The sequence below is a fragment of the Esox lucius genome, chromosome 18 (genome assembly GCF_011004845.1).
Source record: "Esox lucius isolate fEsoLuc1 chromosome 18, fEsoLuc1.pri, whole genome shotgun sequence".
In the NCBI taxonomy this organism is placed as follows: Eukaryota; Metazoa; Chordata; class Actinopteri; order Esociformes; family Esocidae; genus Esox; species Esox lucius.
Window position 1 is genome coordinate 21555785 of NC_047586.1, and position 14439 is coordinate 21570223.

At 42.3% G+C, this 14439-nt stretch overlaps 1 protein-coding gene across 1 annotated transcript; it reads left to right on the forward strand.

The window, feature by feature from the left end:
* The first annotated feature begins 7057 nt into the window (after nucleotides 1-7057).
* On the forward strand, nucleotides 7058-14439 carry napbb (N-ethylmaleimide-sensitive factor attachment protein, beta b). The gene is made up of 10 exons (XM_010882182.4): nucleotides 7058-7254; nucleotides 9878-9957; nucleotides 10147-10263; nucleotides 11305-11351; nucleotides 11705-11782; nucleotides 11890-12030; nucleotides 12145-12249; nucleotides 12359-12427; nucleotides 12585-12635; nucleotides 13057-14439. Exons 1-10 carry the CDS (start codon nucleotides 7157-7159, stop codon nucleotides 13156-13158), a joined length of 888 nt encoding a protein of 295 aa, XP_010880484.1. The 5' UTR covers nucleotides 7058-7156; the 3' UTR covers nucleotides 13159-14439.

Sequence of the window (14439 nt, forward strand, 5' to 3'; positions counted from 1 at the left end):
GCAGTCTAAATGCCCACACAGGCGGCTAAAACGTGCGCACTGCAGGACCTATATGGAGTAATAAATGGATTAGAGGATGCTCACCTTGAGGCAGCTTTTATTGTTGGCGATTTCGAAATACAAAAATTAATTTACATACAAAATGGCTACAAACCCCTCCCTTGTACTGCTTTTGGTAAGGAGGATTCTCACATGAATGTTGCTCCTCCCATCCTACAGACAACGCCTAAAACAGGATAAACAATTTCTTTGAGCAGTTCAATGCTGGAATGAGGGATCCATTAACGCTCTGTGGGATGTCTTTGAAACAACAGATTGGTCAATGCAGGGCCATCTCCAAGTGCGTTATGTTGTACAGAGGGTAAATGTTTGGACTCTCCCCAACCGAAAGCCCTGGGTTGATGGTAATGTCTGTGCTGTACTCTGAGCACAGTCCCTGGAACTATAGGCAGAGCACACTTTGCCATATATATGACCTACGGAAGTCCATCAAGGATGCCAGAGACTACAGGGATAAGTTGGAGTCTAACTGACAGCTCTGACCCGAGACGCACGTGGTGTGGACTGCATCACATTAGACTATAAAGGGAGAAACCGCAATGATCTCCAACCTGCTGCCTCCCTCCCCGACCAGCTCAACTCCTTCTATGCCCGGTTTGATGCGACCAACACCATTCCCTCTGGAAGACTTGCTGAGGACCAGGATGACTGCACTCTGTCCCTAACCATGGCTGACATGAGGAGAGCTTTTAAGAGTGAACCCTCGGAAGTCACCAGGGCCAGGCGGCATTCCAGGACGTGTCCTCAGGGGGTGCGCCCACCAGCTAGGAGAGGTTTTCACCTCCATATTCAATCTCTCCCTGTCTGCAGTCCCCTCCTGCTTTAAACAGACCACTGTTGTCCCTGTACTGAAGAAACGTTCTGGCACCTGCCTGAACGACTACCACCCTGTAGCACTGACCTCCACCATCATGAAGTGCTTTGAGCGGCTGGTCAGAACTCACATCTGCTCCGTCCTCCCTGATACCTTGGACCCCTTCAATTTGCATACCGCCCCAAAAGATCTACGGATGATGCCATCGCCCTGACGACACACACCGCCCTCTCCCACCTGGAAAAAGGCAACACATACGTGAGGATGCCGTTCGTGGATTACAGCTCTGCATTCAACACTATTGTGCCCACTAAGCTTGTTCCTAAGCTCAGGACCCTGGGACTCAACACCTCCCTCTGCAATTGGATCCTGGACCTCCTTACGGGCTGACACCAGGTGGTGAAAATGGGCAACCTCACCTCCTCTGCACTGGCCCCGGGCACCGGAGCCCCCCAGGGCTGCATACTCAGTCCCCTCCTGTTCTCCCTCTTCATGCATGATTGAGTGGCCCCACACAGCTCCAGCAACATCTGTGGAGCTTGTCATCGGCTGCCATCTCCCCCCCCGTGCAGGCCATCTACTGTACACATTGCCTTAGATAAGCACGGAACAGCATCATGCTCTGATGTCTTTCCATTCTTTTGTAGAATATTCTTTTGTATGTACCATTCGTAGGCGTATTACCCTCATGGTATCTATATATTCAGCACTTCTACCCATATTGTTCATATTCCTCATCCTACTCTTAAAATTGCTGCTAGTTTACATTGTCATTTATATTATTGCTATATTTTTGCTTTATATATATCTTATTTTTGATACATATATGTCGTGTGCCATGTCATAAGAATTTAATTATGCAGGATGACGCTGTGTTATTCAGTGCATTTGATAAATAAACTTTTGAACTTGAAAACCCAACATTTGTAAGACAGGTCTGTGGCATGCAAGAAGCAGGAGGAGTGCCATCCACAGCCAACACTAACATGTATTATTTGTTCACCTGGTGGAGGTTGTTTGCAGCCAGCTCTGTCACCTGCATCCATTCAGCACACAGTCCGGCGGCACCAAGAGGATCTTGCTGGACTACGTGTCAATTGGAGAGAGTGCTGGACAGCCAGAGGTTGATGGCCCAGACCAACATCCAAATTCATGAGGAAAGTCAGAGGACCATCTCACAATGGTATGATGATGATGCATCATGATGATGCATGGACAATTAGATCTACTTTCTTTTAACCTTTAGGCTGGAACTTATTCATGTAGATTGGTATCGGTAAAAGAATGAATCATCGTTAGAGGCTTCTTCAATGTTTATTCATTCAGAAGGGGATGGAGAAGACCGTCCTGGAGCAGAGTGCGGTGCCCTGGTGTGTGCCGTTTTGCTGCTGAGCATCTCTCTGCCCCCAGGAGGCCAGTCAACTCCCGGCCACATCCAGAGCTGCGTACCTTGGTTTTTCTGAGGCCAAAGATTTTTCACAGAAGAGAAAGCAGGAGGACCACAAATGCTGCCTGTAAGTGTGGTCATTTGGAGAGGAGAGAGACTAGTCCTGGCCAATATGGGTCTGTATCTTTTAGCTGCGCTATTGGGGGACAAGACTGTTGAACAGTGGCTGGCAGATATGAGAGACACTCATGGGTGAGGTGCTGAAGGACACTGAGCTACTCGTTGGGTGGTTGTGGATGTTTGTCTTTGTAAATAGTTCACATTGTTCCTCTCTACCAAGACCGAGACCTTGAAGTGGTGTAGAGGCTTGTGTGTGTCGAGGACCCTCAGCTTTTTTGTTTGTAGTGTATGTCTTCTGGAATCTTATGACAAACCGGTTTGAGATGAGATGCCAGACTAACATAGCTCATTTCTGCTGTGTGTGGTCTTTCTCTCCATGCTAATAATCATCATCATCTTTAAACAACCTGTATTTGGACACTGCTGGACTGTTTTTAAGGTGACATTTGTAATTCACCCTTATTTTTCTCACATGTGTGAACTGTATCGAAGTACTGCTGAGTAGAAGATCGCAGTGGTGGTCAATAACAGCAATAACCCAGGTTTCAATTTTGGAACCTTTAATTTATGACGTGGTGGAAGACACTTGATATACAACAGAATAGTTTAGTTTAACTATTTTATTGTAAATAACTACTTTTCAGTCAGGTTTTTTTCAAGGTTTTTCAAGGTTTCATACAGAGTACACATGGCAAACCTTGCTTTTTTAATTTCTCTTCTACCATTTGATCTTCGAGCCCCTGAAGGTTAATCACCTCTACCATAGCAAACCTGTCCTGTGGACATGCTGATTTCCCCATATGGGCCTTGGTACTCCTCCTGAAGAGGAATGAAGTAAAAGATTTTTAAGAAACATTTTGTTCACAATGTTATACAAAATGTTAACTAAGTAGGTCAGACCTGACCCTATGACAAAATAATTTTCAATCTAGACCTTTTCTACCAGGTAGGCCTATTTTGTTTTGGTGTGGGCAGACATTAAAACAGTACCATTCAATGTAATCAATGAAAAACAGTACAGACATTGTTTTCTTAGATTCAATATTTCCCTCCTGAACTGGAAATGTGAACTTGTGGGAAATGAATTGATTAATTAATACTAATTGATTATTCTATGTGAAGTTATTTCCTTTGTGAAAAATTAAGAGACCATAGCACCTTTTTCTTTCCAAAAAAGTTGAAACGGAAAGTTTTGAGTGAGGAACAGAAGCGTTCAATTTGCAGTGGTCACAACATTTTAACCCTTCTGTTCCTCACTCAAAACCTTCCTTTTCGAAAGAAAAAGATGCAGTGGTCTCTTAATTTCTTTCCGGAGCTGTGTTATGTATACACATTGACCTGTCTTCTATGGTCAGCATCTGTTGCTCCTCTGTATCTGTGTTCAGGGACAGTAATGAGTGATGCATGTGCAGAAACCATCAAAGAACTCTCCTTTTTCAGAGAACATCTCAATAGCAGCAGGTGGTTCCTATTACTTGTATTGTACAGGTGAACGACTGTATTCTTTACAGGGATAGAAGTTAGCAGAAAACCCCATACAGTAACTGTTCCAGTTGATATGAGCTTTACAGGGTTGCCTAGGCAACCAACTTTGATTTCCTGTCTCCTGGATCTTTGTGCAACCATGCATTCCCTAGGCTGTCATGGCCACAACTGTTCCTTGTACACCGATCAGCCATAACATTATGCCCACTGACCGGTAAAGTGAATAACACTGATAATCTTGTTATCATGGCACCTCTGAGTGGGTAGGATATATTAGGCAGCAAGTGAACATTCTGTCCTTTAACTTGATGTGTTAGAAGCAGGAAAAATGGTTAAGCGTAAGGATCTGAGCGACTTTGACAAGGGCCAAATTGTGATAGCTAAACGACTGGGTCAGAGCATCTCCAAAACTGCAGCACTTGTGGGGTGTTCATGGTCAGCAGTGGTCAGTACCTATCAAAAGTGGTCCACGGAAGGAAGAGTGAAGGCTGGCCCATGTCTGATCCAACAAACTAGCTACTGTAGCTCAAATTGCTGAAAAGGTTAATGCTGGTACTGATAGAAAGGTGTCAGATAAAGGAAAATCCAGGCTTATTTCAATAAGTCTTACTAATTTAAGTGAGATTTACGTTCCATTACTCTGGCTTGTAGGAGTCTGTGCTCAATAACCTAGGTAACTTATAAGGCTGAACTATTCTGATCTATCGCAGGCTAACTGTCAAGCTTAATTTAGCTGTGTTTCAAAGAATTTCCAACAGGCGGAAACAGAATTCTGAAAGACTGTCCCATGTCTTTTAGTGCTCGAATCTGTTTTGCAATGTCTGTGTTTGGAAAACATATGTTGAGACTTTTTTCTCTTAATGTGACCAAGCATGAATGTACATGTTTAATTCTGTTCCAAAGAACATGTTAATAAAAATAAGCAAGTTAAGAAACTCATGTCTTACCACTTTCACTGTCTTCCAAAGCCAATAGGTTAATTGACATAGGCCTGGACTGTATTAGCAGTGCATCTAAAGACCATCCAGTTACAACCATGACATGTCCATTCCTCAACAACCCTGTGGATGAAGGTGCTCAGATTCTACATAAAGCTTTTACACCATCAGCCTTTCTTCTGAGACAGAAGTTCTGCACTGGGCTTCCCTGATTACTATCTGTGGGAGAGGTACAGGTTCCGTAGGCTCGGCATAGTTTACCTATGCAGTCTGCTGGAACCACATATAAGGAAGCACACACAACGTAGCCAAGCCTTGACCACTGTTCAGTCTGTCTGCATATAGCTCTGCATTTCTTTGCATGTGGGACATTCTTGTACAGTGTTGGTGATGCAGAAGTTTTGCGAAGGCAACTGCAGGCCGGGAAATTTACGGTATACCTGAATATTTTTATCACTTTCCCTGGTCATCTTGAAACACAAAGAATCAAGTAGGCGTTTTATTCAATTAATGTTTATTATTAATGTAATCCTCTTTTTCAAGGATTATATCCTCTTGTCCTCAGCGCAATAGACTGTACCCTTGTCCGTATCCACGCTCAATCTGGACCTGTGGAGGTAGACTGTTAATCTGAAATCTTTCCGTAGTCTAAACAAACCGGTATGTAAATCTGTCTATACACTGTCAAGGAGAGTGTTAATAATTGGATTTGGATTAAATGTACACATCTTTAAAAACAGATCATATTAGTTTTGATGTCAAAATGTCTTTGTATTTAAATACGGTTCCCCTTGCAGGTGTAAGGTTAAAGGTGTGGTTAACTTCAAGTGCTCAGTCATAGGCACGTGAGAAGAGAAGTGTTTTAACCTGGATGTAAGAATTGACACGTTTGGGGCACGTCTAAATCTGGTAGTTTATTCCAGTTGTGTGCAGCATAACTGCTAAATGCAGCTTTGCTTTGTTTAGTTTGGACTCTGGGCTCTACTAGCTGACCTGAGTAATCTGGACCTAAGAACCCTGCTCTGTTTAGAATATTCAAACATATCAGAAATGTATTCGGGGCCTAAACCATTCAGTTATTTGCTATATAGACTAAAAGCACCACAAAATGTATTCTGTAACTGACTGGAAGTAAGTGCAAAGATTTAAGAAACTATGTGCTCTCTTGGTCCTGGTTAACATTCTACCAGCAAAATTCTGAATGAGCTGCAGCTGTTTTACAGTCTTTTTGGGGAGTCCAGTTAAGAGGACATTACAGTAGTCAACCCTACTAGAGATAAAAGCATGGATGAGCTTCTCTTGGTCTTTTTGGGACACCAAGCCATTGATTCTGGCTATATTTATAAGATGATAGAAAGCTGTTTTGGTGACCGCTTTGGTATGACTGGTGAACGAGAGATTGGAGTCTGAACACCAAGATTATGAACTTGGTCCCTGGTTTTTAGGCCCCAAGAATCCAGCTCTTTACTAATACTAGTTATTTTATTTTTGTTGCCAAACACAATCTCTGTTTCATCTTGGTTTATTTATAGAGAATTTTGGTTCACCCAGGCATTTATGTGTTCTATAGAGTGACATAGTGAGTCCATTGAGCTGTAGTCATACTGTTCGACAGCCATATATATTTGAGTATCATCTGCATAGCTATGGTAGTTAATGTTGTTCTGTAGAATATGGCCCAGAGATGGCATATAGAGATTGAACAGAAGAAGTCCGAGAACTGATCCCGGGAGATTTCCGTCATAGTCACCCTATCAGATTCTGATTGCCAGTGATGACTAAGTACTGTTTAAATTTAGGATTTTTTCTGAAATGGTCAGGAAATACTCTTGTCTATTTTTAAGTTAAACTGTTTTAATAGAACAAGTGCATAAAGTTACCTGTAACCAACAGATGAAAATCGAAAATAAAGCTATTAGCTGGTGATCTACATTAATCGGATTCTAATTTAATTAAAATTTAAAAAAATTGATGCGCAAATGGGGTTAAACACACTAGATATCGGATTAGCTCAGGAACAGTATTGGCCATTTCTCGCACCAGCTTGGCCCATAAATACCTGCTCAAACCCCCCTCCCTTGTTCACCACAATCACTCCTACTCGCGGCCCGTCCGAACCAGGCTTGTTTAGTTTTTCTGTCTTGTCAAGATGGGAGTTGTAGTTTCACTGCATATAAAGGAAACGTTTTTTGCCTACACGGAAACTCAGTGGCCCATAGTTCTCCTCGCTACCGCAAGGGCACGCCTACGCAAAATAAAACCTTCGACAGTAATCCTTCATTACTAGATTTCTATGCGGATACTCTCTTACTGCCAGCTAGCTAGCTACTAGTTTCACCGTTATAATCAGAAATGGACAACACAGGGAAAGAGAAGGAAGCGATTCAGCTTATGGCTGACGCTGACAAGAAAGTGAAAACTTCTGGCTCGTTCTTGGGAGGCATGTTTGGGTAAGAACGTTGCTGATACTAGAACGATGTCAATAAAGCTAACGTTCCATAGGTAGCATACGTAGCTCATCAACGTTCACCGTGACAATAGCAATAGCGTGCAAACCCTAGTTTTTTGTTCATCATTGGCACCAGGCTATGAAGTTAGCAATATGATAATTAATCTATGAGCGTGCTGGCATTGGAAATATTTTGTCACAATACTGCAACTACTAGCTACATTTTCATGCGTGCACATTCCGATTAGCTATAGCTAGTTAACATTGAACATTAAACTAAAGTATGCCCTTTTAATTATATATAAACAAAATGACCAGGAGGTCACAAACGACACTTCGTCTTATCATGAAAGCTAGCTAAGGCTCAAAAGTATGGCTAATAGTCTGCATACATACATTTGAATCGTTATCCTGCATTTTTTTCCAGTCAATCATACACACTGTTATTGTTAGGGACACTGGACACAGCACTTTTCGGTGTTGCATTTGATATGGCGTAATCTTATATGCAACCTTTTGTGTGATGAATGTAGACATGCACATTCAAGTCGCTCGTTCCTAGTTAGACCTAGAAGTAGGTGTGTCTGGCATTTCTAAGGCCACTGCAATGCAGGTCAGTCAGGTTACAGTTGTAGTCTCCTGTGCATCTAGCCAGCCAGACTTCAGAGGATTCCCTATTGAACAGACTATTGCCTGTCATATTCTGTGCCCTACCTGGGACCCTTTGGTTTGGTTTGAAAACATTTTTTAATGAAGTTTTAATTAGGACACATGTTCAGAGTTACTGAATGTATTGTGACTATCAGACATAAGTGGAAATGTAGTATAATTCTGTATGAGGGTTGTATCAGTTTAAGACTAGGACTATAGTCATTTAAAAAAGTAAATACATCCCCTGGAAATATGTTTTTCTTTACATAGATAGTACACCTTTTACCTTCACAAAATTGCTAAAATGTAAATCTGATGGAGCAAAACATGCAAATTATAGGAAAATAATTTGAGAATAGCTTTGTAGTATCTAGCCGTGTGTGTGTTGTGTGTGTGTGTGTGTGTGTGTGTGTGTGTGTGTGTGTGTGTGTGTGTGTGTGTGTGTGTGTGTGTGTGTGTGTGTGTGTGTGTGTGTGTGTGTGTGTGTGTGTGTGTGTAATGACCAGATCAAAATATCTATCCAAGGCCATCAGTTGAAAGATTATTGATGCCCATGAACCTAGTTGGTGTTAAAATGCCTTTGCCATGCAATTCAGTGTACATCATTCCAATGGATTAACTACAAATGGCAAAAGGTCCAGACCACTGGCAATCTACGTAGGACTGGTCATCGTGCCAAATTCATCCCAAGAGCTGACCAAAGATCCTCATACATTTCTAAGAACTCCATGCTCACATCAAGGAATCTACAGGCCTCTCTCGCATCAATCAGTGTTGTATTGCATGAATCAACTGTAAAAAAGAGACTGCAAAAACTTGGCCTACATGGGAGGTCTGAAAGGAAGTCTCTGCTAAAAAAAAGTATTATCAAGACCTGACTAATTCTTGCCAGACAAAACCTGGGTAAAGACCAAAACTACTGGAACAATGTTCTCTGGACTGATGAGTCAAAGGTGGAGTTGTTTGGCTGCAAAGCACCATGTTTGGCCAAAACTGAAGAACTTTGTACCAACTGTAAAGCATGGACATGGTGACATTGTGGTTTCTGGCTGTCGTAGTGCCTGGTTAACTTGTCATCATTGCGTTAACCGTGAATTCCATATTGTACTGGAAAATTATTGAGAAGAATTTGTTTAAAGGCTAGAGCTAAACCAAACATTAAGAATATTTTGCTGCAACTGGGACATCTAGCAAGAAAATTAGTCAATAGGAACAGCTGTCGACCTTAAAATTCCCTAGAATGAATGAATGACCTACATAGTGTAGGCATTGCCTGACATTGAGTTTAACCAACAAAAACACTAGATTTCAATGGTAATGAACACTTCTGACTAGACACTGATTTTTCCTTTGAGTAGGTCCAGTTGCTGTTCTATTGAACCATTTTCTACCATAGATAGCCTAGGATGTAGTTGCTATGCCCCTGATGTTATAAGGCACAAATCAGTAATAGCCAGTTGTGTATTGCGAGTCCAATGAATGAGAGTTATTTTTGCCTGGATTCAGTCAGTTTTAGGAAATTGACTTGACTAGGCAGTGACAATGGATAGAATCAGTGTGGACAGCAAAGGAGAGTGAGCGTTTAAGGATCATGACTCCATGTTGCTTTAACTCAGAGGTTGCCCACGAGTCACTAAATGTATCCGCCCTGCTCTATAGGGTGCCTCTGTGAGGACCACAGTGATGTCATCCTCTGCTTTGACTGATTAGGTGGCCCGAGCTGGCAGACCCTCTGGGGGAGTGGTCAGGAGAGAAGACAAATCAATAACAGCACTATTTGATGTGGGCAGATGCCTGATGTTTTGCAGTGTATATCTGGTCACTAAAACAGGCTTTGTTGATGAATGTACTTAATTAATTTTTATTTTTTTACTATCAAAGAATTGACCCACATCTAAAATATGGGATTAAGTGGCGTAGCTTTGTTTCTTAAGGTCTGTTAGCTAATCCCATGTATTCTCCTCCCTCAACAGCGGACCTCATAAAGTGGAGGAGGCGTGTGAAATGTACTGCAGAGCAGCCAACATGTTCAAGATGGCTAAGAACTGGACCGGTAAACACCTGTCAACTCTAATTTTACGCCAAATATATTTGACCTTGGTGGATCGATCAGCCCATTCAGCAGTGGTCACACATTGATTCAGTGCAGAGGGGTGCGCGTCAGAGCGTCTTTGAGCAAGGTCGTTATTTAAAGGCTAATTTTGTCTGTGCGTGCCTGCCCCGCTCTGTGTTCTCTCTCCAGCTGCGGGGAACGCCTTCTGCCAGGCAGCCCGGATCCACATGCAGCTCCAGAACAAACATGACTCGGCCACCAGCTTCATTGACGCAGGAAACGCTTACAAAAAGGCAGACCCCAACGGTGAGGCTCTCGGCTGTAGCGATTGGCTTCAACTGGCCGGTTTTAGCTCAGCCTTTTTACCCCTCTTGAAAGCAGCCCTTATGTCATGGCTATGTGTCAGATCACACAGGCAGCGGTGGGAGTTGAGGCTCCACAACTGTAATTGGGGCAGTTTAGGTTCTCCGGGGAAGCCTACTGGGAAGACTGACTCATATATATATATGATAAATCCCAGTCCCTCTGGTTGGCATCTTACATGTGGGCCAACCATAATCTGCTTCAGGGTTATATTCATGACTCTCCTTGTTACAGTCTCTATAGCATTTCAGTACTGTGATACGCGTCTGTTGTATTTATGGAGTAGAATGTAGGTGCTCTCCACCTATAGTTGGATTAATCATTGGAGGTGGAACTTTAACCTTCTGTTGCCTAATGAAGATCGTTAAGGGTTGTTTTTTTGTTGTTTTTTTGTTGTTGTTTAATCAGTCATTAATGTCAATTGGTGAATACTGTTGTTATTTGCATAATATTAGCATACCCCCCCCCTTTTCTAATGCATAATTTTACACTCAATCACACAAACGCACACAAAAAAAGACAAAATACAGACAAACAATACTATATGTGGTGCGTCGTCTCTTGCTTTTATGTCTGGGAGATGTGAGGGCCCACACTGCAGGAAAGCCACACAAAAAAACAATCTGCATGTGGGTTGGTGCACCAGTTTTGAGTGAGACTGTAGCAATGTGTGCAGTTGGAAGTCCAGTGCATTTGTCTGACTGACACTCGACAACCTCCCCGGACCTGGAAAGCACCACATGTTCTTGTCACTGTGCTGTTTGTTCACACAGAGCAACATTGTTTAATGATAACAAATGCATAAAGGGACATGGCGGCTTGTTGGTGATGTGAGAAAATCGTGCATCTTTTTCTTTTAAATGTTATTCCAGGCTTCCGAAACTCATTGATGTTTCTCTTTTCAAGCTGTGATGTCAATGCCTAACCTACTCTTACTGTCCCTCTCTGTCTAACCGTCTCCTCTTCCTTTACTGCTGCCAATAGAGGCGATCAAGTGCTTAAGCGCAGCTGTTGATATATACACAGACATGGTAAGACTGTCCGGGAGACCGTTTGGTACGTTATCATCGTGTCACCACCACTAGTGTTCATGAATGACAGGTTCTTTCTTATGGCTGTAGTGGTTAAATGCTCCTCTGTCTATGCTCTCTGGCTCTGTGTAATACAGCCCAGTCCCCTTTAAGACACTCCTCTTGCTTGTTTCAAAAGGGTTGTGTTCTATCAGTTCTACTGGGTGTCATTTGAACAGTTGTTACAGTATGTGGAAGAACTTGGCTTCCCTGTGAAACCAGTTATTAATGATTCCACTTCATTGTTTAAAACGACTATGACACTTAAGGAACCTCAGAATTAATTATCTTCCTGTGTATTTCTGCTAATTCAGGGAAGGTTCACCATCGCAGCCAAACATCACATTACCATAGCAGAGATCTACGAGTCAGAACTGGTGGATATAGAGAAGGTGTGTTTTATTTGATTATAACATTTTGTTTTTCAACTGTAGGATTAATTCTTTCGCATTTAGGTTGAACGGTGTTTTCTTTCCCATTCTCCCCGGTCCTGCCTCAGGCCATCGCCCACTATGAGCAGGCAGCTGATTACTACAAAGGAGAGGAGTCCAACAGTTCTGCCAACAAGTGTCTGCTGAAGGTCGGGGCCTACGCTGCTCAGCTGGAGCAGTACGCCAAGGCCATCGAGATCTATGAACAGGTTTGTGTACCATCTGCATGTGTTCTGTGTGTCTGAACTGAAACTGATTTACACATTAGTGGTTCCCCAGAACAAACCGACGAAACAACAGTGCTTGTGTCCTCTTATTACCAGGTTGGATCAAGCACCATGGACAATCCTTTACTGAAATACAGCGCCAAAGAGTACTTCTTCAAAGCATCTCTCTGTCACTTCATCGTGGACGAACTCAACGCTAAAGTCAGTTCACCGTTTGACCCAAGGGGTTCAGGTCTCATCTGATTAATGTCAAGCACTCCACCTTAGTGCTTTATGTGAAGGCCAATCGCATTTTTGTTCATTTCTCCAGCTTGCTGTTGAGAAGTATGAAGAGATGTTCCCAGCTTTCTCTGACTCGCGAGAGTGCAAACTGTTGAAGGTATGTAGTGGACTGACTCCTCTGCTCTTTGTTCATTGTATCAGTAGATGTCAAAGCACTTATGTAGCATGGTATATGTACCTTAGCGCTATTGTGAAAATGCACGCCTGTGATCTGTGGCAATCTTGCAACCACCTAATTTGCTGCTGTTTTACAGAAACTCCTGGATGCCCACGAGGAACAGAACAGTGAAGCGTTCACAGAGGCGGTAAGTCGTTACGTCTCATTGACCAGCCATGCTGGCTGCTTGATAAGTGAACATTAGGTCCTTCATTTATGATTTTCACAAATGCGGTCATTCCAGATCAGTAGTTATTTGATGGATTTCTTTACTGCAGAGCTCACCAACCCTGTTCCTGGGGTGGATGGATTTTCAATCTAATCCTAATCAAGTGTACTTGGTTGTAATAATTAGCTGGTTGATGGTCTGAATCAGTTATAACCGGGATTGGAGTTTAAATCTACTTGGGGGAGGCTCTCCGGGAACAGGCTTCAGATCACAACCCGCTTAAGGATTGCTTTCCAGGAACAGGGTTGGAGTTGAAATTGGCAGGATTATAGCTTTCCAGAAACCACTGATTTAGTGTTTGAACAGGTTCTCGGACTTAACGCCTTTCTCCCTCACTCAGATTAAAGAGTTTGACTCTATCTCCCGTCTGGACCAATGGCAGACCACCATGCTGCTGCGCATCAAGAAGACCATCCAGGGGGACGAGGGGGACCTGAAGTGAACCTACACCGGAGGGAACACACCCCGACAGGGGCACACATTATGGCATGCCGCCCCTTTCCAATACTCCCCCACTAATTCTCCCTCACTCATTCCCTATTGTTTTAGTGCAATGACCATCCCAATTCTTCCTTACAGTTTGTCCTGTTAGCTAAAATGGCTGCCATGTGTAGGCCTCCAGAAAATCTGTAGAGAATGTATACTCTGTTCATTCCTAGTCATTATGTTGAATTGTAATATGATATAGTATATGAATGCCCTCATATTAATATCGCCAAACCCTAGTTAATGTGGATCCTGTCAGAGCTCTTTTCGGAGGGTATGTGCAGAATATTTCCTGTTTAGTGGACATTAGCCAGAAGGGCCGAGACATAGTCACTGATGTTAGTATTGAGAGCCTGAATACTGCATGATTTGTACAGTTGTAATTAATTATTCTAAGTTCAGTAGACAGAGCTTTTTATCTAAAAAGGTGTATTTAAATATGTATTTAAACATTGTTTATGGTTGTGTACACACTTTATTTATTTGATTTAGGAATGTTGTAAGATTGTTACTGGTCTTTGGCTTTAAAAGGAAATTCCGGTCGTTATCATAAGTGGTTCTTGTAAACCAACGTATTCCAGCCTGAGCGTTGACAATGAATGTTTTTATAACCCAAACAAATGAAAAAGACATTGATGTATAATTTTGCCTATTCCACCAAGACCCAGCCAGAAAGCATATAGGAAATGCAGAATCTGATGTTGGCTTTATTTTGTATTCCCCGTATATAATTTCCTATTCTGTATTTTTTATGAAGGTGTTATCTACAACTAGCATCTTTACACATGTTTTGGGTAATCTGCCAATGTGAGGTGACTTCATAATTCTGCTTGTAAAAAAAAAAAAGTATTATTTTTAAACTCAGAGCGAGCTAAGGTAAAAATGCTAAGAAAATCACTTGTCTTCTAGTTAGAGCACTTTCACGTCTAAACCCCAGCCTGTTTGTGTTATGTTGATGTGCTATATGTTGTGAAGTTATAACCATGTCGCTGCGTATTAGTGCTCCGTCTTGCTGACCACTAGCATAGCTGCATGTTATTGTGTCTCGTTTTTGGTGGTGTTCCACATTTCCTAGTAGTATTACTTGCACCAAGATTTCTACAGTGCCCCCCAAACACACATGTGGGGACTTTCAGCCTCTGTATCAAGCTTCTTTCAGACAGAATAGTGCTTGTTTCTTTTTATTTTATCTGTGTGTGAGAACAGACAGAAATAAAGACATATCTATCTTATTCTT